The 27,891-nt window shown below is 41.8% G+C and overlaps 1 protein-coding gene and 1 pseudogene across 1 annotated transcript; both read right to left on the bottom strand.

Annotated features, from left to right (window-relative positions):
* Window positions 1-1,916: 1,916 nt before the first annotated feature.
* On the bottom strand, window positions 1,917-27,891 carry FBP1 (fructose-bisphosphatase 1). The gene is made up of 7 exons (XM_039880479.1): window positions 27,578-27,891; window positions 16,729-16,891; window positions 14,249-14,341; window positions 8,506-8,646; window positions 5,096-5,233; window positions 3,881-4,000; window positions 1,917-2,245 (listed from the first exon to the last, which is right to left on the bottom strand). Exons 1-7 carry the CDS (start codon window positions 27,745-27,747, stop codon window positions 2,054-2,056), a joined length of 1,017 nt encoding a protein of 338 aa, XP_039736413.1. The 5' UTR covers window positions 27,748-27,891; the 3' UTR covers window positions 1,917-2,053.
* On the bottom strand, window positions 15,165-15,280 carry LOC120616927 (uncharacterized; annotated as a pseudogene).

Raw genomic sequence — 27,891 nt, 5'->3', positions numbered from 1 at the left:
ACAAATGATGCTCACATGGAGCTTCTACCCCCATCCTGGTCACAAAGTGTTCCAGAAAATGCCAATGGCATAGTTGTGGTTGCGAAGTCAGGGCAGATGGGTGCCCTAGAGTCAAAAACGCTTTCTTAGCTTTTGGCAAAGACACAAAGCAGCAAGTACTCCATTGTGCAGAAAATTACTTTAAAATATTTAGAAAAAAAATTAGGCTTTTGGCCAAGTATGATTTTAATTTAAAAGGTGAAGAGTACAGCTATGGAACCTCTAAGAGCAAAAGTCAGACCTATAGATGAGAACAGGGAGGCATGAGGGTTTCTTTACAAAGCCTGCTAATGCTGTTACTTGATAAAAAGAACTTGTTAAAAAAATTCTTAACAGCCAAATATTTGAGTGGTTAGAAGTAGTTGTTTTCCTTTACATATTTGATTAGAAGTAGGAAAGATCTCCCACTTTAGGGACAGTGAGATATTGTGGCACCTAACAACCAACAGACCTGAGTTCCTGTCAGCTTTCTACATTACACTCAGTGAATGCCATCCCTTCGCCCTCATTAGTGAAGGGCATCAAAGTATCTCCAAGGTCAAGCCCAACTTTGATATTCCAAGAATCATCAAAGGAGAGTTGCCGTGCTCCTGTTTCTCTGAGTCTGTCCCTGTCTTTCTTCTCAAAGAATGAGACAGAGAAAGATTGGATGCATCTATAGTAGAACACAAACAAGTACCAGGTGAAAACTCTCAGTTAAATAAACTCATAGCTCAATCAAAATACATCACACAGAGCACACAAACAGGTGGGAGAATATCATTTCCCATCCAGCTACCAGATCACCACAATCTCCCTCAATGCTTTGAGAACCAGAAGTTACAAGAACTGACTTACAAGATGGTTAAAAATCAAAAGGTGCTTTGTGAGTCAGGGGAATTTCCTGAGAGGGCTAGCCACAGTGGGAATTGGAAAAACACTGGTTTTGGGTCCAGTCAGTGGACAAAAGCAGATTCAATGTTTAAGATCAAACTAAGTTTCCTGTTGGAAAACCATGGAATCAATGAGGAATGTTTAGAGGAAAAGGAGTAGGATTTACATAAAAACCTGTTTCAAGTTTACAAGTAGAAATAAAAAAAAAATTTTAGAGCTTAACAAAGACCACAGGTGTTTCTTAACACCTGATATTACTTGCCATGATCTAGGAAATTCTAGTACAGAAAGAACCAGGGCCAGCTAAGGGAGAGAGCCTAGTAAGAAATACACTTGTATGCAATAGTACTCTTTTTCCTCAAATTTTGTTTATGATAATTTTTTTCCTTATGGCAATTAGACCTTAGAAATTAGGCTTTGTTATTTCAGTAAACTGTTACAGTTTTATTTTTAAAAGTCGCCATTGAGTAATAAGATAAACCTTCATTTGTGACTCAGATGATTATACCCGTGTGTGGGAGGCCAAGAAGTCATAGATGGCCACCAACACTAACTTATCACCTCTCTAGTTCTCAGGAGGACATAAACAGCCTTGCTCAGGTTAGTCCTGCACACCCAGACCCGAAAAGGTAGAAGTGATACACTAACTCTGAGCTTAGCGGCTAAACTGCCTAGACTCGTATCTGAGCTCTGTTGCTCACTGGCTGGAGACCTTGGACAGAGTGCCTCACCTCTCTGTCTTCCATTTCATCATCTGTGAAATGGGTTATTCATAGTACCGAATTCATAAGGTTGCTGTGAAGATTAAATGAGTTAACTAATGTTATATGCACAACTGTTGTTATTACTATTAGTATTACTTGACACAAAGCAATGAAGACTACTTTTTTTAGAAAAAGGAAGAATGTGTTTATTTCTCCTCTATTTATTCAAAATATATCTTGACCATCAGAGGCATTATATAGATAGAATTTTGGTTAGGCAGCACCAGGCACTACACAGCATTTGATGGTGAAATATCCATGCTTTTTATTTCTGCTGTCTAGAAATGTATAATGCACAGTCAGAATAGAGTAGCTCCATGTGAGATAAAAGGTCCAGATAAAAGGCAATTCTTTTTGGTGCGGGCAAGGTCAGCTCTTCATTTGGCAGCATGCTTCTTATATATCTCCAAGAACTCCGTCACATCATCAGGGGATCCCAAGATGACTGGCGCCCTCTGGTGGATGTCAGTGGGAATGATGTCCAGTATAGCTTCCTTCCCAGTGGTAGCCAATCCTCCAGCCTTCTCCATGATGTAGGCCATTGGGTTACACTCGTATAGTAGTCTCAACTGGAAAACAAGAGCCAAGAACAGTGTCCTCACACCAGAAAATATTACATAGAAAAGGGATTTATTCTGTAGCAAAATAGTGCAGAGACGGTGGAAGTTTCCAAGGTAACTGATACTCTCCCTTTACTTCCATAAAGTTGTAAAAGCTCCACACACACCTTTAGGTTGCATATAAGGCCAAATGGTTAATTTAGCCATTTGGTTAAATTAAGCCATTCATCAAGCCAGAGGCAGGAATGGATTGCTTGATGCAAATGTGAGACAGACCACCTGGACTCAAGACTGAATGACATTTTGGCAGAACTCATGGTTCCCTTCTCTTTACAGCACGGAAACTGAACCTAATGAGTGATTCTGTATGTGTTTTGGATGGAGCTTTGCCTATTCTAAAAGCATTTTTAAAAATCCATGGTTGTGTCTGGCTGCAGACATCTGGAAAGCAGACTGGCTCCTCCAAACAGTATAATATTGTTTGCAACTCTATACACATTCCTTTTATAATTCTCCCAAGGCTTGAGGGTTGGGATTTAATATATTATACGCCTTGGCATTTAGTTTTAAATATTAACTTTTTTGATTATATGTATTTTCATGCAGTCTGCCTACTGAGCTTTTCGCAGGTGTTTCCTGACTCTATTTCCATACAGGTGTCATGGCCAGACCTGCAAAACTGAAAAAAAGAAGGAACCTCAGTATTTATGTAAAGGAACAGTTTGGAGCGGGGTGGACATTAGAGAAAAGTACTATAAAGTAGGCTAATTACATAGGCCGGAATGCCTGAGGTAGCTATGGCAAGAGTGGTGTTTTAAGTAAATAAGAATGCCCTCAGCAAAATGGACACCATATGCTGTAAACAGAGATCTAAACATATCTGAATATACAGATTTTTAACTATCTTAAGGGATTTATTGTTGCTATTTCTTCTCTCACAAATTAAAAAAAAAAAACAGGCAGTCTGTCTATTGAAAAAAAAAAGCAAAAGGACAATACTTGAGAAGGAAACACACCATCCCTCAGTGTAGCAGAAAAGTGGGGTGCCCTTTCCAGCATAAGCCAGCACAGCCAACTCTACAGCTTACACAAACACTGTGGGCATCAGGCTAGTGCAGTCAGCGGTAACAGCTCACCCGAAAGCTCTAGGTTTCCCCAGAGATTCTTTCCCTCCCTAGAAAGGTATTATTTTCCAAGCAGCAAATGTCAGCTCGTTAGTTATTTCTATTTTATGCCTTTTGAAAGCAATCAAAAAAAAATCTCTATTCGGAATACATATTTGATTTGCTGCCTTGGTAATGGGGCTGGACTGTTTCATTTCTCTTTATGAATGGAATTCATTTTGCCCAAGCCAACCCATATACTCACTGGAAGAACTGAGCACTTTTAGTCCTCTCCTGACCATAACACCATTACTTATCTTCAGCACTGGAAGAGCTCTCAAGAGACCATTTTTAGCTGATATCATTTGGCTGGCTTTAACCAGGACAACGTTTAATCTAGACAAGACTACGCCACAGACATCCTTAGCACCCTACTGCAGAGTCTAACAGCTATGATAACCTTTCTTTCTTCCTAAGTCAAATCCCTGGGCTGCAAATGAAATGCACTGCTTCTCAACCACTCTTCAGAGGGTCTGTTTACCTTTCCTTTGGGGCTCTTCTTGTTAGCTGGGTACAGAAAGATCCCTCCATAGACCAGGGTGCGATGGACATCAGCCACCATGGAGCCCACATACCTGGATCCATAGGGGGCTGAGTTATCCTGCAAGGTTAAGACCAGCAAGAATTAGAGTTGCAGAGAAGAGAGTTCTTTGTGCATTTTGATTCAACAATCATTTAGTGAGCACCTACAAGGCATATGTTTGGGAGGGTGCTAGGAAATATGATGAAAACCCTGTTCCCAGGGAGCAGAAAATGAAATAATGGAGACAGCCTCTCACACATCTTATAGAAGGTCAAATTACCCACAGAAGCCCCGAGGAAGGTGCAGTTGATTCTTGCTATGGGGTCAGAGCAGGCATCACAAAAATGGTACCACTTAGCAGGACCTTGTAGGTTAAGAAGGATTTTGCCAAGCTAAGAAGCTGAGTAAGGGTGAAGGGTGGAGTTTTCACCTTGCAAGACAGGGACGCGCATAAGTGAAGGCAGGCATGGCAACATAGAGAAGCAAATGCTGTCTACATGGGCCCTGAAGAGGAGCCTGGTGCAGCTAGAGTACACGGTTGTGGAGGGGAATCTAAAGTAAGGTAGAAGAAGAGATGATAAAACTGGAAAGAGAGCCTGGGGCCAGCTCCGAGGGCCCTGAATGTCATGCTAACAATGTTTGGGCTTCTTCCCCAGGACACAGCAGCCTTCAATGGTGTTTGACAAGAATATGACAAAATTGGATAATCCCACATAGAATCAGCTCTGCAGACAGCCCTTCCCTCTCTTGTATTCAGTAATTTTTAACCTCTTTAGAGAGATACCAAGGCAGACCCTCTCAGTTTTGAGGCGACTGATAGAAGTCCATCAGATAGATGCTGCAGGCATGTGCCTAGGTGAGAGGGCCATGTTTGGTGTCATCTGGGATCAGGGACCCCAGAAGTGAGAGATGTTTTATTGCCATGAAGTTGTTATCCTGATTTTATTCCTCCAAGAGAAAGTGGCAAAGGCTGAAACGAACCTTCTGATTTTGACGTCCCAGGGCAGGGGTTCCCATCCCCAGCACCTAGATGGGGACTTAATCTTGGGGTCATTGCACAGTGGAATCCAAGCTGCTTTCATCCCTGCCACCTTTCCCTTTTGGGGCAAATCATGAACCAACACATTTCTGCATAGTTCAGGCAGGGGCCCTCCCCACCGAGCCCTCACTTACTGGGGGGAATTTCTTCCTCTGGATGTACTCAGTGACAGCAGGGTCAAAGTCCTTGGCATAGCCCTCATTGAGGCTGTAGATGCTCCCTTTCTTTTTGATTTTCACATCCTTGTCCACCAAAATGAACTCTCCAATGGCCTGTGAAACAGAAAGGATAGTGGAGAGGCGATGAGCCATCTCCTCTGGGCCTGTTTGAGAGTGCAGTGGGCTAGGGCTGGACTGGGGGCCCTGCAGTCATGGCCATGCTTCAGTACAAGGACCTCAGTTTGTTGTTTTATGTTTTTTTCTTATTGAGGTATAATTGGCATATAACTAGTTTCAGGTGCACAGCATAAAGATTCAATATTTGTATACATTGTGAAATGATCACCAGCACAGGGAGCTTCTCCTGGCCTTGGGATACTGGTGCTTCCAGCCCACCTCTCCAAGAACTGTGAACAGAGCTAGGGTTAAGGAAGAGTCAGTGGTGAGAATAGTCAAAAGGAACCAGGGGAGATGACAAGAGGCTGCTGCAGACATTGTCATTGTCAGGGGACAGAGGACACTTTTGACTTTGCTTTCAAATCGTTTCAGTAAAAGAAGAAAGAAAGCATTTAGATAGAGAGGACAGAAATATATAAAACAGCAGCAAACTCTGAGGGAGAATAAGAATTGTGTATCCAAAGCAACATAAGATGTGTACACTTTTGCAAAAAAAAATAAATAAATAAATAATAAGTTGGTACAGACAGGAGGTGGGGTATCAGGAGAAATGGACAGCTGAGTTACACCAGTGTGCTCGGGGCTGCTCTCAGCTTCCCATTTCCACCTGACGGCATTGCCCTTTGGTGTATAGAACCCTGAGTTTTGATTCACATAATATATAACTTCAGATGCCTTTGCTCACTGAGCAAAGTGTTTTTCAGAAGTGGTCCTTCCACAAAGTCCGAGTGCTAAGCTGATGCCTTTATGGCTTAGCTTCTTTAGAAGAGATTGGAATTTGGAGGAAAAGTGTCACATGACTCCTATTGCTCTGGACTGAAGATTGCTTAGGACTCCTGTGTGTCACTGATAAGAGGGTGATTGAGGTTCTGCCCATGTGGGAAGGGGGCTCGTCCCGTGGAGGCAAGAGTTAAGAAGGGAGGCCCCCCTTAACACATCTCTCCCTGGCCATTTATTCCCATAGCAAGATTGGTTCCTGCCAATATGGAGCATGTTGCAATTAGGGAAGGAGGAAGGAAAGGAAGGATGAGGGAAGGGAGAGAAAAGAGACTAGAATTAACAGTGGTCATTAAAAGGTATCATCGTGAGTGATTCTTCTTTTTTTCTTTTTCTTTTTGTTTTGTTTTGGTATTTCCAAACATTTTGACCACAAATACGTAAAAATATTCTTTTACAGTTAAACAAACAAACAAACAAATAAATAAATTTTTACAAAAAAAAAAAATCCAGGAAATGAAGCCATAGCATAATAGGTGCTGCAGACTTCATGAAGCCATGCTTTGCAGACACCGCACCCAGGTACCTGACCAGAGCATCCAAGAAGTGGAGCAGGGAAATCGTCTGTACATGAAGACAAGAGACTGAAAGGCTTTTTGAAAGTTAAGGTCTGCTAGAAATGCAAATATGGCCATTGGGGTCTTTTTAGCAGAAACTCTCAGGCTGTCCTTGCAGCAAACCAAAATGAAAAGAAAATGCTAAACTGGTCCAAGGCTCACCCCTGCAGGCATCAGCCCACAGAGGGTTGGTCAAGTCTGGGGTGTGACAGCAGCCAGCAGGGGAATATTGCAGCAAGCCTTCATTGTTCTTCCAAACACTGAGAGGGCATTGGGTGTGAGGAGGGCAAAAGACTATCAAATACACAGAAACTTACTCCTGGAGACCCCAGTCTGCAATCTGGAAACAAGAAGAGATTTAATTTTTTTCTACACATCCATCAAGGCAAAGGTAACAGAAGTCACCAGAATAATGTCTGGGGAAGCAGAAAGTATCTGGCGATATCATAAATCAGCACTGATAGTAATTTCGGGAGCTACGCTAGGCCCCCCATGAACTGTGCTCTAGTTCTGCCAGTATTTTCCCTGAGGTCCTTCATTTGGAGGCTTAAACTAGTGCTGTTCCCCACCTTCGTTTACTTATTAAGTGCCAGTACTTCCAAGGAGGCAAAGTCCAGTTGTGCAAGAGCGCAGAGGACAAAGGCAGTCTACATTTCAATTTATATGACCTGCCATGTACGAATCCCACGGCCTCACCACAAGCAAGCTGTCTCTCACAGGATTCCAGTCAGCTGTTTGTCCTTGTGTTCAGTTTGTCAGCAAAAAGCACCGAGAAAGATAACTTGTTTCATTAATCATCTGAGGACATTTCTAAAACCAAAGGGTATTTATAAACCCAATTCTTTTCCCCTTGGGACACTGGACCATACACATAATGAACATGCCAACCTACTGAAGATCCTGTGAAGTCTATATTCAACGGTGGGCCTAGCCGCACCAAATATTTAAAGAGATTACGATCTTTCATTTATCTGCTCTACTGAAACTGTCCTCTAACTGAATAACTCCAATTAATAGACATGTAGGAGAAATTATCTACAAATTAAAACTGTTAATGAATATTTTTCATAACACCTTAGGCTCCTCTCCATAAGGTAGCTTTTTTCTATAAGGTGGACTAAAAATTTATGTTCGTTTCCTTCTTTATTTTCACATCCTTGAGTTCATCAAAGCCTCATTGAAACTGCAAGGGTTAACTGAAGGTTCGTGAACATGTGCACATCAAATAAATTTGGTAGCTATTTTTGAAGAAATAGTATAGTCTACTGCTACAGTTGGGACACTCATTCACCTCAGGAAAATAAGCTAGTAATAGATATAGTGGGTGGTAAACAGACCATCTACAGGCCCCATCTGGTCCATAAATGCGTTTTAGTTGGCTAGCATGGTGTTTTATAAATCCAGAAACATTACATTAAAAAAAAAAAAAAAAGCCAGTGTTTCTTAAACATCAGAAGCCTTTGCAAGACTGGGCCCCTATTTCCAAATAGTAACAACTGCTGGACCGCTCCTGTTCATCACAATTCCCACTATGGCCCCGGCCTGCCTTTCCCAGCACACTTTTCTCACTTATATGGTTTGCCTGGCCTCAATGGGCATTTGAGTCAGTTGAGTAATGTCTGTTCTAAAAATCTCACCTTGGAACAAACGCATCCTCTTATGCTCTGAACAGATATTATTTCTCACCTCAATAATATTTTCATGATATACACATTGTCCTCCATTTTCCTCATCCTCTTCCCCACTTCATCATCTCTTTCCCTCCATAGGTCTAATCGCCCACCTCTATATACCCCTGCTTATACATACACACACATAGCAGATGCTCACTCACAGCCATCAGACAGGCACCTAACCTCCCACAGGACCTCTCACCGGATCCAGCATGAAGCAGTTGACACCATTTGCCATGCCCAAGACCAACATGGTAGCACTGCCATAGAGTGCATAGCCGGCAGCCACCAGGTTCCGGCCTGGTTGCAGCGCATCCTTCTCAGAAGGCTCATCAGTAGAGTTCTAGGACAAAGGAGAAAATAAAACATATTTTCATTTTGTTTTGTGGTTCTTTTTTCCAGTTCGGCCATTAGCAAGATACATTATCAAGGTGCTTTTTCCTGATGAAATAGGGCATCTTCCCAGAGGGGCCTTCCTCCACAAATCAGTAATATCCTGATTATATTACCACAGCAGCCTTCCCACATACCCTAAATTTCCTGCATCTGGGTCTTTCTTTCCAATCAGGGCCCTTCTCCAATTTTACTAATTTGATATTCTCTCATTTCTCCATTATCACTTTCGAAAAAGAACATGCCTTCTCGCCAGCTCCCACTAATTTAATCTTATTATGGGCATCAATGTCTTTCACCTGCCTACTCCATCTTTATTTAAACAAATTAAGACTGGGCTGCAGGGCTGTGAGTCTGGTGAGGAAATCAATTTTATAAGCTCTTGTCAGTTGCAGCACATCCCCCAGCGAGCAGTGTGGTCTACATCACTCACACATCAAAGAAATTCTCAGAAATACAGGAACTCAGAATATCTCTCCAGGGTCATTACAGGGTAGGGTAGGTGCTTCCCATTTTTTTGACCATAAGCCACAGTAAGAAATATATTTTTCTTAACAAACCAGTATCAACACACACTCACATTCACACACAACTGCAGAAATTTAATGAAACAATACTTAAACTTAGAACATTACATGCACTCTAATCTCTTTTTGATTAAAAGCATAGCCTACTGGGTCATGGGACCCACAGTTTGCCTAATATTAAGAAAATGGCACCTAATCAATGATTGTTAACTGATAAATATCTTCTTTATTAACACTTGATTGGCTTCTTAGGTCCTCAAAACAGCCCCCAAAGAAATTTTTCAGCTTGAAAATTCTTTACTTGAATTTAAACAGAAATGAAAATGGGAAATTTCTGCCAATTTCATTTATTCCTTCCCCAACCAGATATTGCAACAGCTGAGAGTAAGTTAGGAAATCTATATCATGATGCTAGAGAAGGTCATTCCAGCCAAAACTTTCAAAGTAATTTTTTCCTATAACTTTTTTTTTTTTTTACTTCTGCCATTGCAGGGTGCTTTCTTGGATTTCTCCATAGTTGTATGGCTTATTCATCTAGATCCTAGTCAATTTTTCTTTGCTGCTTCTCCTTGTTTCCATCACAACTTTGATTTGGTCGCCAGAGGGAAGAACAGAGCCTCTATCATCTACGCCATTTTTTTCTCCTCTCCCTATAACTTTTGAAAGTGTGGTCTCGTGATTCTACAACAGAATCACTACAGATACTTATTAAAATGCATATCCTGGGGCTGTAGACTAGATCCACAGGTCAGACTTTCTAAGGTGGGTCCTGAGAATCTGTATTTTACCATTTATCATAGGTGACTCTTGCCTTGAAGTTTAAGAATTACTCATGTAAAAAGAAGAGTCACTAAAACCATTTCTCTCCATTTTTCCCCTCCATTTCCCTCTCATCTCCACTCCTCATGTTTAATAAATGGTTTTCATCTAGGTATGTGGTTGGTTGGTTGGTTGGTTGGTGGGTTAGGTTGAGTTATTTGATTTAGTTTGGTCTATATTTACAGAATAGTGCAATATAGCTAAACACAGCCTAAACACAGTATTGAAAATTTGAGTTGTTTGCCCAAATTACAAATTTTGCCAGTGTACAACCCTGAAAAAGGAATCAGCTTCCTTCAACACCAGTGACATACTGGAGGGCTCAGGCCTCTATCTTCTATCACAATCACTTAACCCTGTCAGCCAGTGCAGTGCTAAATCAGTAAAAGGTAATACGTAAACAAATATGTTGAATGGAAACTACTAGAAGTTTGGAGTAATCAATTTTCCACTAAAAAAATTCCCCCAGATATTCACCTTGCCCAGAACATCCATGCCTGACTGTGGAAAAGGTGCAAGAGTAAACTTCCTTTCCCTGAAATACTGCCGCCAAGTCATCTTATCCTTTGACTTCTTTGCACAGAATAAGAAAATGGCAACACTGTCTATGAACCATATACTCAAAAGAAACAGAAAATAATGCCATCGAATCATGGATGCATAGGAATTCTTTTCTAGCCTTACCCCCTTTCCAATACAATACGTCTCTCCTCCAAATCCCCAGCAATGAATGCCTTTGCTTTAAGAGACCCATTACATTTCCATGTGCATGTTCATGGGACAATGTGCATAAAGCACTTGGCAAAACTAGAAAGCCTCTGGACCTTAACCTTCTCTAAGTATCCCAGGCCACCACCTGCTGTAGATATAGGTTTGTTTTATTCCATATCACCCCATAAGGAGTATAGGGGAAGACATCGTGGATTCTGGAGACTTGAGGTGGTAGAGAAGAAAGTGAGGCAGAAATGGTGGGGCTGTCATGTCACCAGATGGACTTCCCTCAGAAGAGCAGCCAAACCCTCCTTAGAAGGTGTCACAGGGCATTTGGCAGAGTCACCAGAAACTCGGCCAATATCGTTTACCTACTATTGCACCAGGAAACCTAGCAGAGGAAAAATATATAAGATGATGTTTCTTCCCTCAAGTTTATAATTTGCAGTAAACATCAGTTGTTTTTGCCTGGCCAGCATCTGTCACCCTTCTGCTAATAACTGCACCTAAATCTTCCTTAAGATACTGCCTCCCTTGTTCTCAGGGGTGGGCACATGACCCCCACCTGGCCAATCATGTCATTACATGCCTCAAACCATAGTGATTGGTTGAGGAATGGGCATGTGACCTAAGCCAAGCCAATCAGAGCTAATGAGATAGTATTCTTGTTGGAACTGTTGGAAAAGAAGCTCGAATTTTCTGCTTGAATTGCTGAGAGCATTGGATGAGATCCTGGACCTGCTTGTAGCCATTTTGGTGGCAGAGAGGAGAGAAGCTATAAAGATGGGCAGGAAGTGTGTCCTAATTATGTGGTCTGAGTCCCTGAATGCAGCTGCACCTGGAGCAGATCTAACCACTGGGCTTTCTAGTTATGTGAACCAATGATTTTTTTTCTTTCTCCCTCTCTCCCTCTCTCACACCCTCTTTCCTTCATTTCTTAAGCTGGTTTGAGTTGTGATAACTGTCCATTGGATCTTAATATATAAAACAACACTAGTGTTAATAGCTAACCACTTATTGAGCACTTTTCATATGCCAGGCACTATTTTAGTGAGTTATATTTAATTTTCAGCATCTCTCCTTTATGGATAAGGAAACAAGAGGCATAGAGAGGTTACCTTGCCCAAAGTCATATAGGGCTAGTAAGTGTCAATGTCAGGAAGCTACTATTAATAGCCATTATTCTATATGGCTATTATTAATAAGTCTCCCTGTGCTCAGTTAAGAGAAGTGAATTGGATTCTAAAGCTGCTAGGACACTTTTAAAACTCTGTTTTTACTTGTGGGGACTGGATATTTAAAAAAAAAAAAAGAGGGGAGGGGAGGACAGGAAAGCCATTTCAAACATACGAAAGATTTTAACTCAATATTTGGACAAATGTTCTAACTATGATGGTTGCCCAACATCTCAGGGAAATTCCACCCCTTCTGGATGTCCCCAGCCAGAAGCTGAGTGACCCCTCCTACGGTGCTGCAGCAGGAACTGCATAAAACACTGGACCACATGCCCTCGGAGGTCCCCTTTGGAGCCTCTTTCCAAGCATTGAGTAAGCAAGGACTGATATTATTGCTGGTTCCAGTTACAGATGTTGTGCGCCTGACCTAGTGCCCCAGGAAGCTGAATTTTAGCCCAGAACCATCTCTGCAGAAATCAGGAAAGGTCACTTTTGAAGCATTAGGCACATCAATGTTTATACCTTATAAGCCCTCAAATGGTTTTAAACAATCAATAAGGCTTTTGAAAACCAAATGACTTACAAGTGGTGTCACACTCATTTTTTTTTTCAGTCTTTTAAGAGAATCTCTTCAGGTTTATTGAGAAGAGTGTGGAGACTTACTGTTATGTTGTAGCATCCATAATTTAAGCTGTTGTTGCAAGCCGGTTTGATTTTTTTATTAAGTAGCCAGTGATTCTCAATTATCTAGGATTTTTTTTTTCCTTCAAAGAGTCTTTTTTTGAGGGGTTGAGGTGGAGAATGGGACTGGCAAACATTCACACTGCTTTAGTTTTGGTCGTATCATTAACCAGCAGTCTTCCTTCACATGAAGACATTTGCTACAAACCTCTTTGATATACTATAGATTTGATATTTTGCAGATTGTTGCCTACCTCCATGTCTATAACAAGAATGGTATGTTTCATGGCATTACTTGGAAAATAGATAAATTCTTGCCTTTGCCTTTGTGGTATGAACATTAGAACCTTCTATTACTCAAATTGATTTTGATGTGGATCTCCCTCTCGGCCAAGACAAAAGCAAAATACACTCCAATGATGAAAGAGAAGTGTCCCATAGTGGTCCTGCTTTACATATGTTTGGAAGGAGCCTATGTGCAATACTAGACAAGTCACTTTGAATAGTACAGTAAAAATGGGGGTCTCACTACTTAAATTATGGCCTCTGTATCCTGGGAGAGTTGGGAGGAACCTCGGCAGTCAGCTGAACCAGTTGCCTTGTCCAAGATGTAGAAACTGGCTCAGCCTCAATGGCATCTGTGAGGTTTTATTTCTAAATTAAACAAGAAAGGCTGAAGCCAAGATGACGTGTTTTAGATTTCATACAGTTTTATGATGGGCCTGCAGGTATTCTTTTTTATTTTGTCTACCTACTCAAGTGCTCTTCCACCAACACAACCTGAACACGCATGCACACACATACACACTTAAAGAAAATAAGAAAGGCTCTGGAGGTAGAGTTACCTGCCCAGGTCACACAGGTGGAAAACCCAGGACAGGGGTCCAGGTTACCACACTGCAGCAGTATGCAGCAAACTCTTTCCATAAATAGACAGATAGCAAATATTCTAAGCTTTACCATCATACAGTCTCTATCACAACCACTTAACCTTGCCAGCGCATCATGAAATCAGCCAAAGGCAACATGTAAAAGAATGAGTTGACCATATGCCATTAAAACTTTATTTTGTGGACAGTGAAAATTAAATTTCATATGAATGTCATAGGCCATGAAATATTATTCTTTAGATTTTTTTTAGCCATTTAAAAATGCAGAAGGATTGTTTTGCTCACAGGCCATATAAGTCAGGCAACAGGCTGGATTTGGCCCTAGGGAGGAACATAGTTTATAGACCTCTGATTTAGAGGATTTAAAGGACAATTTTGGCATATATAATCTATTGTTGTTATACTCTCACAATTCTCAATTCATATAGTATCGTCACTATAACTACCCTCTATTGTCTCTTTTATTTTTAATTTCATTTTCTATTACAAAAAAGAGCAAGATATAGTTAAAAGAGTAAAATATCTTTCTCTTCCACCCACATTTTACGTTTTCTTTTAACAACTTAATGAATCTTCACTATGTAGCTAATGCTGAAAAAGTTAGAACTCAAGACATAAACCTATGTCAAACCTCACAGAGTTTCATGATATACATTCTGACTGCTTCACCAATAGTGAAACAGGACTGGATGCTCAATCTCAACTTTCTTTTTGTTCCCAAACCAGAGACTTGATACATTACATTTTACCTTTTTGTAGATGCCAAAAATGGTTCCAATGGACACCAGGCAGTCAATGTTGGAAGATCCGTCAAGAGGATCAAAGCAGACCACATATTTCCCCTGGATAACAAAAAAGGAAATATAACTTTACTTTAAAAATAAACACATTATAATATAATAGAGAGTATACACTAAGGGGAATAAAAAAAAAAATCTAGGGGAAAGTTCAAGAAATGTGAGTTCAAGAAATAACTTCCATGACATACAGAGTACATATATATTCTGTATTTGGTGTGTGTGTGTGTGTGTGCGTGTGTTTGTGGTAAAAATTGTGTTCTTATTACTTAAATTATGGCCTCTGTATCCTAGGAGAGTTGGGAGGAACTTTGGTATATGCGTGTGTCTGTGTGTATGTGTGTGTGTGTGTATGTATATATACATATACATACATATATATATGTATGTATATATATATACATATATATATATGTATGTGTATATATATGTATATATACCAAAACATTATTAGGCAGAGAAAACACAACTTAAAATAGGAGATGTAGATGAAGATAATGAAATACAGATAAATAAGTCATAATTTCCTACATCACTGATATAAATGAATCATAATTTTGGCTTGAATTTTCTGGCAGCCAAAGGAAAAAGAGAAACAAGATTAGTAATTTATTTGTCATTATTCATAAGGAGAAAAAAAAACGTAACTCCTTAGGTGAAAGGAAGACAACATTAAGATCTATAAGAAATTTCTCATGCAGCTCTCATGCAGGTCTTAAAGATGACACTTGAGGTTGCAGTACATAGAGTTCTCAACAATATCCCAACTGGAATTCCCAAAGGAAATAAACCTCTGTTGTAATGGGACTATCAAAGATTTATTTTTTATTTTTATTATTATTATTATTATTATTATTATTATTATTTATGCCTACAGCACCTAGTCTTCCTAGGGGATCTCCCATCCAAGTACTAACCAGGCCCGACTCTGTTTAGCTTCTGAGATCAGACATCAGGCTTGTTCAGGGTGGCACGGCCGTAGACCATGGACCGTGGCTCCACCGGGGCACAAACCCATGACCTTCTCTGTGTAAAGCAGACATGCAAACCACTACACTATGGAACCACATCCATAAAATTCATTCTTTAAATGAGATTTTCAGTGGTTTGCTGGAGCTGGCTGCTATCAGCTATCAAGAGCTAATTGTGCACATCTCTTCTCAATTCTGCTTTCAGTGATGTCATGTTGGTAGCTTGAAATCAACTATGGGGGAGTATTTAACAGTTGATATTGGCAGTTGCTAGAAATCAGAGTTTGTTGTTTGTTTGTTTTCAAGAGAGAACAAGTTCACCAGCATACCACTGGGTTTTTTTTCATCTCCAAATTAGCTGCTTTAAGATGAAGTTTTTTAATTTTTGCATCAAATTAAGAAAATTATCTGACTCCGACCACTTGCTCTTGACAAATCACCCTAACTGATGAAAGAGAAACTGTCATCTAGAAAATGGGAACATGCCTATTATGAAGGCACATTGTAGTGAGAGAAGTTGGGCTAACTGATAGATAATATTTGCAAACAAATTTAATACACATGCCTAAAACTGCCAAGTACCTTGAGAAGCCTAGCAGAAAACAACATGAACTTTGAGTTTGACATGTAGTAATATTTTAGGAATGATGTAAAACAAACTAATCGGATGTAGCTCCCCAAACTCATTAAAAGGTTTAAATTGGGTATCAGGTAGCCTCTTTAAATTCATCTTCTGATTGCTGTTTTCTAGTTCTATTCCTTCATATTCCCAATTCTTCTCAAACAGGAATAGATAGTAAGCTCATATAAATGCACTTCTCATTTCAAAAGTTGTTATTATCATATGATCGTTGTTCTATAAAAGCTAGAACATTCCCTTTTATAACAATAACTTATTATGGAGCCCCTACAATGGCCCAAGTATTGTGCTAGATGTTGGGATACAGTGAAGAATATAATTCGTTCTCTGCCTCAACAAGCAATCAGAGTAATAGGACTCCAAATGGATTCCAATGCATAAATCAGTGATCGGAAGTGTAACTAGTTTAGATTGGCAGGAAAGTTGGCTGTAAAGGGTGGGAATTTGGTGGATGGAGATGAAGCAAAAAGAGGTAGTTAAAAGAAGCCAGACTTTGAAGAGCCCTGAACATGACAGTAAGAAGTTACTATAAGAAGACAGTAAGAAGTTAGTGGTAAAGATGAGTATGAGTATATATGAGTCTTTCCCATGTATTCATACATGGGAGAGATGATAATGGCATGAACTATGGGGGCAGGTTGGACAGGGGAGAACAGTTTGCAAAATGGCAGTGAGGATGAATCTGTGAAATGACTCATGGTTCATAAGGGATCTAGAGTAATTCCTAGGAATCCAGTTTGGCTGAACAATCGGAGTCATTTATGAAGCAAGAAAGAAAAATGGTTACATTACAACCCTGAATGTTGGAAGTGCAGACCCACCCTTTTCTCAGGTTCTATGATTATGGCGTGTGTATCTTCTTCCGACACAAGAACGCAGGTTGCAAAAGATGATCGTAACACGTTAATGACCAGGTCATTGGAGAGGATATCCAGCTTCTTCACTTGATCGCCTGTCACATTGGTAGAGCCAGCAATTCCATAGCTAGAGGGGAGAAAAGTCATGAAAATATAATCTATAACCACCAGAATATGTATATGCACCTGTAAACCCACTGAAAGCAACACGTAGTGGGATTTAGAAGAAAGGAAAGAAGACACGTAGTTTGGAAGAACAAGAAGGATGGCTCCTGGAGGGAAGGAAATATTGTCATTCACCTGTTTGGTACCTGTCATGGTACCTGGCACACCTTTGTGGTTAAATCTGTGTTTCTCAACTTCTTTTTTTTTTCACTATGACCTCTAAGAAGGCTTTTTAGATTTTTCCCCCTAATTATATTCCCCATGAAATTTTAATACTACAGGTATAGTGTATATCTGTTTACGTACTGTGTGGATATCTAGGTTTTATACACAAAAAAAGATTAATTTTTTTCACTCCCTCCCCCTAAAGAATCAATTTTTGCCCCTGGAGACATGGGTTAATCCTTAACAAATCAGTTAAGAGACATAACAAGCAAGGAAACCTTCTGGGTAGGAGGGAGCCTGAGATGTGAGTGAAGTCAAAGGAGTCTGTGGTTTTATAGCTGAAAAGATCCTAAAAGAAAAGAAATACTGACTGGTTCCGCCTCATTTTGCAGAGGCAGAAGCTTACTCTGAGGCAGCAGTGGGCTTGTCCAACGGTGGCACCCCACCATCCCTAGCAGGAGTCCTAAGGGCTGGAGGGACTGGAAAGTCTGGAGTTTCTACTTTATTTTCAAGGAACCCGCAAGTCAGTAACGGTGGAATTCCCAAAATTTGAGTAGCTTATCCAAAATGCAGCCTCATTGGTCAAAACTAGGGAAGAGGAGAGTTACCATAGCCTAGGGTTGAGTAGGAACATTGAAAGGAGGGGAAAGGTTTTAGAGGAGCAGTGCACAGAACAAGATAAGAGACTGGATGTGGGACTGAAAGAGTAGGAGTGTGGAAGTTCCCACAGAACATCTGGGAGTGGATGCGAAGGGGCACAACCGCAGCCTTGGTCAGATTGCTAGGAGCACTGGCCTGGGAACTGATTGTCATGGCATCCACTGCTTCAACTCCTGAAAATGCATTTTCTCTGAAAGCAATTTGCTTGTCTCTGGCTGAACAAATCTGGGTCAACATCAGGAATTGTCTAAATCCTAGTGCCTGGTCTGGCCTGACTCTCAGGGAGGTAATTCCAGTGATCTCATGGAGCCCCTTGTCCAGTGTTTCCCAGAGATACAGGTTACAGCTGCAAATCTGATCAATCCCTTGGACTTTTACTCACAAAATAAGAGTGACATGATGAAAAGTGAAGAAGTGGGAGGAGGGCTAGAGGAATAAGACAGTTTTTTCAGTGGGAGCATGGGAATCATGCTATGTCTCTGGGCTTTTCGTTCTCATTCCTTTTTCTTATCTTAATTGTGGGACCAACATTGGTAGAAAAAAAAGGCAGCCAGATTCTTTATGGAACTGGAGGGGCTTGGCAGGGCCCACCAACTGAAATACATCTCCCTCACTGACCCCACCGGCATCAATCATCTCTCCTTCCTAGACAGATGTTTCCACAATTAAAGTCACTGATAATTCAGGAGGATGGGGACTGCTGATGGGAAGAACAAGGACTTCATGACAGACACCTGGCTCGGATCTCAGCTCTGTAAACCCCTCACCCTCTCTGAGCCTCCTTTTTGCTTGTGCCCACACAGGCAATGATACCTCATGGGACTGTTACAAGTATTGCAGGTGATAACGTATACAAAGAGCTTAGCACAGCCCTTAGTGCCTAATGTTAGTTTCCATGTTTGCTCTCTAAAAGGAGCTCTTGTTAGGCATCTGCACATACTGTGGGAAGAATAGGGGTCTCAGAGAGCCCTCAGGCTTCATCCACCATCCTGTTGGCATGGTTGTTTACCCTTTCTTTCCATGAAGATGAGGACAGAGGATATGTTTTTCACCGTGTGTCCCAGCTTTCAGCATATAGTAGTTCCTCAATAAATACTTGCTGGATGAATGAATGACATTCACTGAGGAGAGGAGAAACCTGGGCCTGAAGGAATGAGAATAGGAGTGATCAACTTCTAAGGCTGTTCCACACTTTGGAGTGCCAGAGGACAGCTATGGGGACAGCTCCATGGAGGCCTAGGAGGCTAGGGCAGAGGGACAAGGCACTCAAGGAGGCAGGCATAGGAAAGGCCTGTTTCATACTTTGGCCCACTTTCCATGTGCTCAGGTATCTCCCTCAGTAAGATGGGTGAAGGGCAGTCAGCTCCTAGAGGCCCGTGTCAGTGTTCATTTATTCTGCAAACATTTATTGGGTACCAAATGTGTTCCAGAACTGTTCTGAATGCTGAGGTTATAATGTGGAATGAGACAGATGAGATCCTGGTCCTCATGGAGCTTATATTCTAGTGAGTGAGATAAACTAGAAACAAATAAGCACTTTTGGTTTAGTGAGATAATTCTGGATTGTGACTGGTGCTCTAATAATCCGGAAGATGGCAAGAGGAGAGAATTAGATAGTCAAGAAAGGTCTCACTGCAAAGGGGCCATTCAAGCTGAATGATACCTTGAATGCTTTTATTTAAAAAAGAGAGGACATAAAATGCCTTAAAGGAGCCCAAATAAGTCCACCAGTAATGACTCCACAGAACAGCCCCTTGTCAGAAATGTATCCACAGAAAATAGAGAGTTTATTTTTCACACATTTCCAAATGGGAGGGGGTACTCTGTGCACATCTGCATAACTTTTCAAACCTTGGGGTCTGAATCTGATGCCTGGATCTAGGGAGCTCTAAAATGCGGGAAGAGGAAACCCAGAGGAGAGGCCCAGAAAGGCCAGCTCTGGTTAGTGGTGCTCCTGGGCCAGCCCCATTGGCCAAGGACATACTGATTTCCCTGTGACTGTGTCCCAAATGCAGAGCCACATCATTTGTTTAGCAGAATTGAATGGGAGTGGGAGAGTCCCTGCTAGATTGGACTATATTTTCTGAACTTGCATAATCAGCAGTTAGCCAAACAGAAGTGACAAAAGCAAGTCCAATAGCCCCAGATCATGCCGTGAGCTACAAAAGATTACAATCAGTGCCAGAGTGGCTGACTTGTCCAGCCAGGACCAACGGCTGAGTTCCTCACGGCTGATCCAGGATTCTAAGGTGGCTCCCGCCCTTGAGTCACAGAGGGTGGCACCACCTTCTTCACCAGTAACCCATCACAGACAACTGGTCACTTCTCGGGCACAGCCACCCTACAGAGTTAGATGGTTACCATCCTCCATCCTTCCCTTTAACCTCTCCCCACCACTGAGGGTCCCTACTCTGTCATAACTAGAAATATCTTTCTCCAACTATCTTCTAATTGCTTGCGAAGCACAATAAAAAAATTTTTTTAAGACAACATGGAGGTAGATCATTCTGGTCTCCTCCAACTCAAATTCAAGCACTTTAGAACTTTTCTAGGATATCTTATGGTGAGGCCCAGTGTTAGGAAAGTCTTAGAAAGCACAAGAAAGTGATTCTAAAGTAGAAACAGAGTTCAAGCGAATGAGTTCCCAGACTGCCATGTCAATAGTAAGGATATCTGAGTTTATATCATGTCACCGGGTAGTCTCTGCCTTGCATCTCAGCTCATGAAGTTAGGCGCAGCTCATGTTTCTCACACAGCCCTGCACTTCTGCTTAGCCATGACGAGTCGGGCTAGGCAACTGCTCAGTCACACTCCTCCAAGGGGCCCTTAGAAGGCAGCAAGATATCCCCAAGGGAAGTCATTTCCAGGGAAGTCATTTCCACGGGTTGATGAAAAGTTAGAATCAAGCAAGGCTTCCTTGACTTTGACAAAGAAAAAAAGCCTTCAGAAATATCCTCAAAGAACTAATTAGCTGAAGAACACATGGAGTTTATTTGTTTTACAAGTTTTCAGAAACTCCCTTAGAAACAATAAACGTCTGCATTCTGATCAGTCATCATTCCTCAAAGGTCCCAATGGATGAATGAACAAGAGCCTTCACCATATATTCCAATGGCCACTCGGAGGAGCAGTGTAACCACCTACAGAACTGATAGCCAGCGTGGGCTTCAGCCTTTGGCCACACAGCCCTCACCTTTGATGGGCTGGTGAACCGGGGCTTGGAAAACGGGTCAACTGAGTTCTAGGCAGACTCCATGAGAGCACAGAGGGTTAGGAGGCCAGTCTGGTTTGAAAGGAGCTTCTGCACTTGCCAGTGTGGACAGGAGGAGAGGGCACCAACCACCCTTGATGGGACTTGAGCAATGCCTTTCACACATGACCTGGCTCATTCTTAGATCACTTCCCACTGTTCCACTCGCTGGGGTCAGTATCAGGCAGCCAATGAGCCTGCAGGAATGTGGGGAAACCATCATATAACCCTGTCAAAAAAGCCTTCTGGGGCCAACTGTGCTTTACAATCAATGGAGAAACAGAAACAAGTCGAAAGTTTGAAGAAATGGGTCTACCTGAGCAAGCTGTAAACCTCTAGGCTTAGCTCCTTTCCCCATCCACACAAAAAAGGAGTTAATAGCAGTTGGGCACTGATAAAACAGGGACAGGTTTGATCAGTTTTGACTGAGCCAATGACTTGATTGGACAAAGCAGCTTTCCCTTAAAGCAAGTTATCACAGAGCAGAGGGAGACATCATGGGATTTTCTCCATAGGCTGGGGCTCTAGACCACTGGGGTCCAAATCCCAGCCCCACCTGCTACATGCTAAGCAACCCCAGGCAAGTCACTTAGCATCTCTGACCTTTGGTTCATTTGTAAAATGGGAATTCAGTATGGCTACATCATAGTATATAGAGAGGGGCAGTAAATGAGTTGATATGGGTAAAGGGCTAGAACAGAGCCTGGCAAGTGAGCAAGAGGGCCACCACTTATATAACCACGCTGGGAAGCAGGGTAGGTCCTGGCAAGAACACAGCACCAGAGATCTGGGTCCTAATCTGGCCTTTCTCTCTTACTGATTATACATTAAGGTATCTCAGCTTCCTGATGGATTGTTTCTATTTCCAGGCTTTGTAAGGGTGAGGGCTGATCCAAGTGATGCACCTGGTTCACAGCAGCCTAACGGCAGCCATCATTGTTCTTAATGGAGTTCCCCCAGGCCTCCACTAAGTAAATGCTGGTAATGGGGTGGGGAGGGGAAACTATGACCTCTAAACCAGTTTTGCAGGCAACTTCTGGGAAGACAGCCAGTGCCAAACCGTGTCACAGGCAATTGGAAATAAAAGAAAGTGCTCAAAGTTTATATCCGACTAAAGACTTACTGGGGATATTATTTCATTTGAGATGCTTAAGATATTTCACTTCCATTTTATTCAAATTAGTTGGCTCTGCAGCCCAGGTAGATTGCTGGGGTGGAGGTGAATCATCCTGTCAGGGTTTCAGCTCCTAAGGCTGTTCTTTTTTAAACTCCTACAGACACAGAAGTTCTCTTTCTGGAGTTTGAGGAGCAAAAAATGATTTGAAAATTTGTCTGTAATATCTCTTACTTTTACTGTAAACCTCACTGAAAATCTGAAAAAGAACTACTTCATTTTAACTAGTATGATGGGGAACTCCTTAGAAGAATAAGCTGGTTTGGCCAGTATTTTTAAATCCTTAGAAATTTGGATTAAATATTAACATTGTTTTTAAATTGACATATGGTTTCTAGAATGGAATGAACCATTTCAGAGCCATAGAGTCTGTGATTTATGATTTCTGAAGCACAGCCCCAGACACAAGGACCAGAGCCAGGGCCACACTTATGGAAGAATTCTCAATAACTTCACTGATTTGCTAACTTCAGACCATTTCCTCCTGATATCAACTGGACAGCCATGACAGTGTGAAGCAGGCAGGACTTTAGACAGCACATGAAAGAATCAGGTGGGAAAGTTTGTTTTCAGAACACTCAACCAAAGAAAAAGGGAGGCAGATTATTATTTAATCTTTATCACTAAAGTTCAAGTTGACACTGACTTGGTATTAATTGATTCTGAGGTAAATGACCAACCGTTCGACCTGACATGAACGTCCAAAGGTCAGATCAGAAGTACGTTGAAGGAGAGGCACTAATCAGAGCAGCTTTCAAAGGTCACAAATCCCAACCTTCGCTTGAATTCATGCCAGCCAAAATGGGCAACTAGGATAGAGTGTGGCTGGCAGTGCTTCTGATATGGAGAGGAAGTTACAATTCAGTCTTTGAAAATATGGAGAAGATAATTCAAGAAATATAAAATAAATCTGATAAAGTACCCAAAGTTTAATGTCATAAACTCTGCAAATAAATTTGAAGATAAACTCAAACATGTATTAACTGACCTGTAATTCCAAAATTAAAACTGAAATTATTTATTATTTCCTTCCATCAAAATTGGAGAACCCCATATATAAAAGCTTAACTGTTCTGAACACCACTGACCATGACAGAAGGAGGTTTCTTGTAACCAAAGTGAGGGTACAACATTGTTTTAATATATAATGCTCTAACCTGCAATACGTGCCTGTTCATATGCATGTGGACAACTACTAAGAAATGAAAAACAAAATTTTTAAAAAGTCAGTTTACAAAAAAAATCATAATCTTCAGCTTAGGAAAACAATGGTAATATTGGTACCCATTTAATGAACCCAGTTCATCCTCACACAACTCTTGAGGTTGAAAAAGACAGTTCGCTTCATCTTACAAGTGGAGAAACTGAGTCTCAGAGATGTTATATCTATCACCCAAGTCCTCACAGAAATTAAATGGCAAAGCCAGGAATTTGAGCCCAGCTCCATCTCTCTCCAAAATGTGTTCTTAAGCACAGCATGTTCCTGTTCTCTCCATCTGGTCCTGATTTCCTCCTCTTCCTCCCTGCCTCAGGGAAGAATGGACCAAAATCCAGTGACTAAATCATTAGACAGTACTTCATGCCCAGATTCCAGACTGGCAAGGCACATCCAGCTGCAGGCTGGCCCACATCTCCAACTGAATAACCTCTAACACCTCAAGTTCAGTGTTTCCAAAATGTTGGAATCTTCTCACCCTTCCCCAGCCTCAAAAAAGCGGCACCTCCTTTGAAATTTTGTTTTTGTTTAGTTTTGTTTTTAATGGCAGGGATCTGTTCTCAATTGCTAGGATGTGCTCTTTGAGAAGCTGCCCTTCTCACCCAATTGACACTCAGACTTCTCCCAGGGCCTCTCTCTCCTCCTTGCTAATGCTCTGGCTCTGGTTGCCACTTTCCTCACCTCTCCCCTTTTCAATTGGTATTCCCCGTGTCTTAGCTTTCTCTCTTCCAACTCTACACTTCCAGTCATATCCTTTCCAGATTAATCTCTAATCATGGCACTGCCTTACTCAAAAACCTTTACTCTCTCCCCATTGTACATCCTCCAAAATATACAGTATTTGCCTTTGCCATTTGATGCTCCTATGTACCCACAATGCAACATCTAAACATTCCATCACATGTACACCATGCTTCAATCGAACTGAATGAGCAACTTTTCCAGAAATATTTTCCTACTTGGTACCTTTCCTCACACAACAGCCCAGCCTGAAATACTCTCTGGCCCTCAGGCTTTATGACCACCTGTTCCTTAAAGTCTTGATACTCCACAATCTTTTGCATCCATATCATATTTTGGGCACCTCTAGAAAAGCACCTTTCACAATCTCTCATGGTGTTTTATAACTAATTCTATACTTGTAGTATTTTTCCTACAGCATAAGCTTATTGTGGATGTTCAATAACATTTTGTTGAATGGAACCAATGAATTCTTCAAACAGTGATTTGGAAACAGTTATAAAGGGAAGTTGACTGAACATGCCTAAAGCAAAAGTTTAAGCCACTAGAAGGCCACTTTCTTCCAACGCTATGAAAACAGAGAAGATGGGGTACACTGAAATTTGAATTCATCGTACCCACCTGTAGGTTGCTGACTGGTCTCATGAAAGGACAGAAGGTTGGCCAATCGTCATCTCTCCTAAGAATGGGTAGAGGAGCCAGAAGCACAGAGATAAGGCTTCAAGAACAGGTTGGCTCTAAGGCAATGGCTTCTTGCAATACTAATCTTAATTCATATCGAAAATGTAATTAATTAATAGATGAGATTTAGAGTCAGGTCAGCTTAAATTGATTTCTAAAAAATAAAGGAAGAGATGTGTGGTTTGGTGAAAAGAACCCAATATAGGCCACAGACCAGGTCATCTCATCTTCCCTGGCCTTGTGGTCCTCATATGTACAAATAGGGGTGGGATTGGGTAACTTCTGAGGCCTTAAGCTTAAAACTCTATTATTCTATGAAAATCTTATTGGGAGCAAGAAAAGTGGCTAAAGAGCAACTGTTGGTTGACAGAGAGAGAGAGAGAGAGAGAATGAGCACTCCAGCCATGCTCTGTGCTTAAACTACTGATATCTTCTTGATGAGACTTCCATGGCTGAGCTTCATAAACTGGTTCCTGTGAGGTTCTTGCAAATCGGCAATCATCCTGTCATTCTGGGTGCATGCCCTTCTAGTGCAAGTGCTCAGCACTAACAAGCTATTTACAGGCACACTGGCTTTTTCATCCAGGACATCAAAGCCAATAATGAATGTAATTTGGAACCCTGGCTTGAGATCTTGTCTTACTGCTGCCTCCCTGACTACATGTCATACTGAGACAGCCAAACTCTTATTTTCCCACAGGAATACTTAAGTGGTTAAGTGTCTCGGTTCCAGTGCTCCTACTCAACTTCCCACATGACCAGGAATCAACACCTGTCCCACGAATACAATACTGTGTGAAATAGTCAAAGACCAGTGGAATGTGCTAACATAGGGGAAGAGGAAAATAGCTCCAGAGATGGCCATGCAGTAGAACACTAGGCAACAGTTAAAATGAAGAAGGTAGATTTATATTTCCTGACATTGAAAGATAGTTAAATATTACTAAATGATGAAAACAAACTGCAGAAGAATATGCTAAGTGTGATCCCATTTTGTTTTCTACTTACATATGGACATATGTAAATACATATCCATGTATAAACTCATGTAAGTATAAAGAAGTTGCTGAGAAAATAACCAGTAAATTATTAATGGAGGCCACCCCAGGGAATGGATAGACATGGATTTCACCTTTCTTTTTGTGTTATTTTGAGTGCCTTGAATTTTTGTCAATGAATGCAATGTATTAAGTAGTTTATAACAACAACAACAACAACATTTTTTAAACCTGATATTCACGACTACTTAGTCTAACATACACATATTACATAGCCAAAATTAGTACCCTTTGTCCAGGTCCCAGTATCACAATCACACTAAGGCCCCACTACCTGAAGTTTTTTAAAAAATGGAAAACATACAGCTTAAAGCAGATCTTGTATTTCCAAGTTTCTTTGCAGTTCTGAAAGGTATTGACACACTTTTAAAATAATACAGGAAATGACAAGCATTTTTTTTTTTTTTTTAAAGCTCCCTGTTCTCAAAGACAGGGAAAGCTGTGAGGCCATCTCTAATTGTTGTAAATTAAATCCGAAGTAAGATTTTAACTGAGTGTGTTTCCTAAAGCAACAGCTCCTTAGAAATGTATTATTAAGAGGGGTCATAGGTGAAATAATGAGGGAGTCACCACCTTCCTAACAGACCTGTCTTAATCCCTCTGCAGCCAGGCCTATCCCTGATTGACATCTGAAAATAAATATAACCATACACTCCTTTCTTAAGTCAGCTCCATTGACCCATGCTATGGGATCAGAGCCAAAAAAGGAAGCCAGGTTGCAGGAGTTATAATCTTTCAGATCAGCTATGAGCATCATGCACAATTTTTATAGTGTCCTTGAGTGTAGGAAATGTTAGAAAGGAGTGGGGGCAATCTGAAAATCCAGGTACCCTTCAACTTAAATGAAGACCAGATAAGTGTAAAATGCTTGTGCACACCAGAATAAACCAAAGGGTATTTGTGTTACTTACAAAAGCCTCATAAGAAGGTGCCCTTTGAACCCCCATGTCCTGTGATTCCTCTGCTATATACAGGGTGATCTGCAGACCAGCAGCACAGGCACCACCTACCACAGAAGAATTCCTTAGAATGCAGAGTCTCAGGCCCCATCCCAGACCTACTGCACCCTTTGCACACTGCATTACTGCTCCTGAGAGATCTGGGCTTGCAGGCTTCCTTCCAGCCTGCCTGGAGGTTCCCTGGCTCTTAACAGGACTTAATTTAGGCTCAAGGAGATAATTGGATTACAAACCCTACAGGGACCCCAATTCCATAGGAAGTGAAGGAGGCCAAAGAAGAGAAAGAAAAGAAGGCACCGTGCCAGCACTGTCCTGTATGAGCCTAGGATGTGCATGACCAGCGGGCCAGGGGCCCATCCTGCCAGCCAGTTTCACCAGGAGGAGACTGAAAGAGGTGCCAAGGCAAGCTGCTCAGCGCAGGGGAGAGGACTGCAGGATGAAGGCAGGTGTAGACAGGAAGACAGGACCCCTAGGCCGGCACTTCCAAGTTCAAAGGAGGGGGAACCAGGGCTTGAGTGCAGCTGGGCTAACCTGTGAAAGAGGGAGAGCGGGAGAGAAGGAGGGAGGGTAAGACAGACACAGTCACAGACAGGAACAGACAGAGAGAAAGAGACAGAGACTGACTCTCAACTGTCACACGGACAGGCTGACAGCAAGAGTGCCAGAGGACCAGACACCAGACCGCCAAGCACATCCCCAGCCAGACAAACAGGTCGCGGGCTGGCGACCTGAGGCCTGACTCACAGGTTCGCGATGCCCGCCTTGCGCACGGCGGTGGAGATGGCTTTGACCGCGGTGCAGAGCGAGTTGAGCAGCTGGGTCATCTCGCCGGTGCCGCGAGCCTTCCTGCCCTCCTCCATGACGAAGCGGGTCAGGGTAACGATATTCGTATCGAAGGCCGCCCGGTCCGTCATGCTGGAGCCGGAATGCTGCGTGCTGGGAGACAGGTGTGGTGGACAGGGACGCGGCAGGACACGGTGGGTACGCGGCGGAAGGATGGACCGCAGCCGTCGAGTGTCTGCACCGCTTGGAGCGTTAACTGGTCCAAGACAAGTCCC

The sequence above is a fragment of the Pteropus medius genome, unplaced genomic scaffold (genome assembly GCF_902729225.1).
Source record: "Pteropus medius unplaced genomic scaffold, Ma_sr-lr_union100, whole genome shotgun sequence".
In the NCBI taxonomy this organism is placed as follows: Eukaryota; Metazoa; Chordata; class Mammalia; order Chiroptera; family Pteropodidae; genus Pteropus; species Pteropus medius.
Note: the sequence above shows the minus strand (reverse complement) of the source record. Positions and strands in the feature narration are given on the sequence as shown.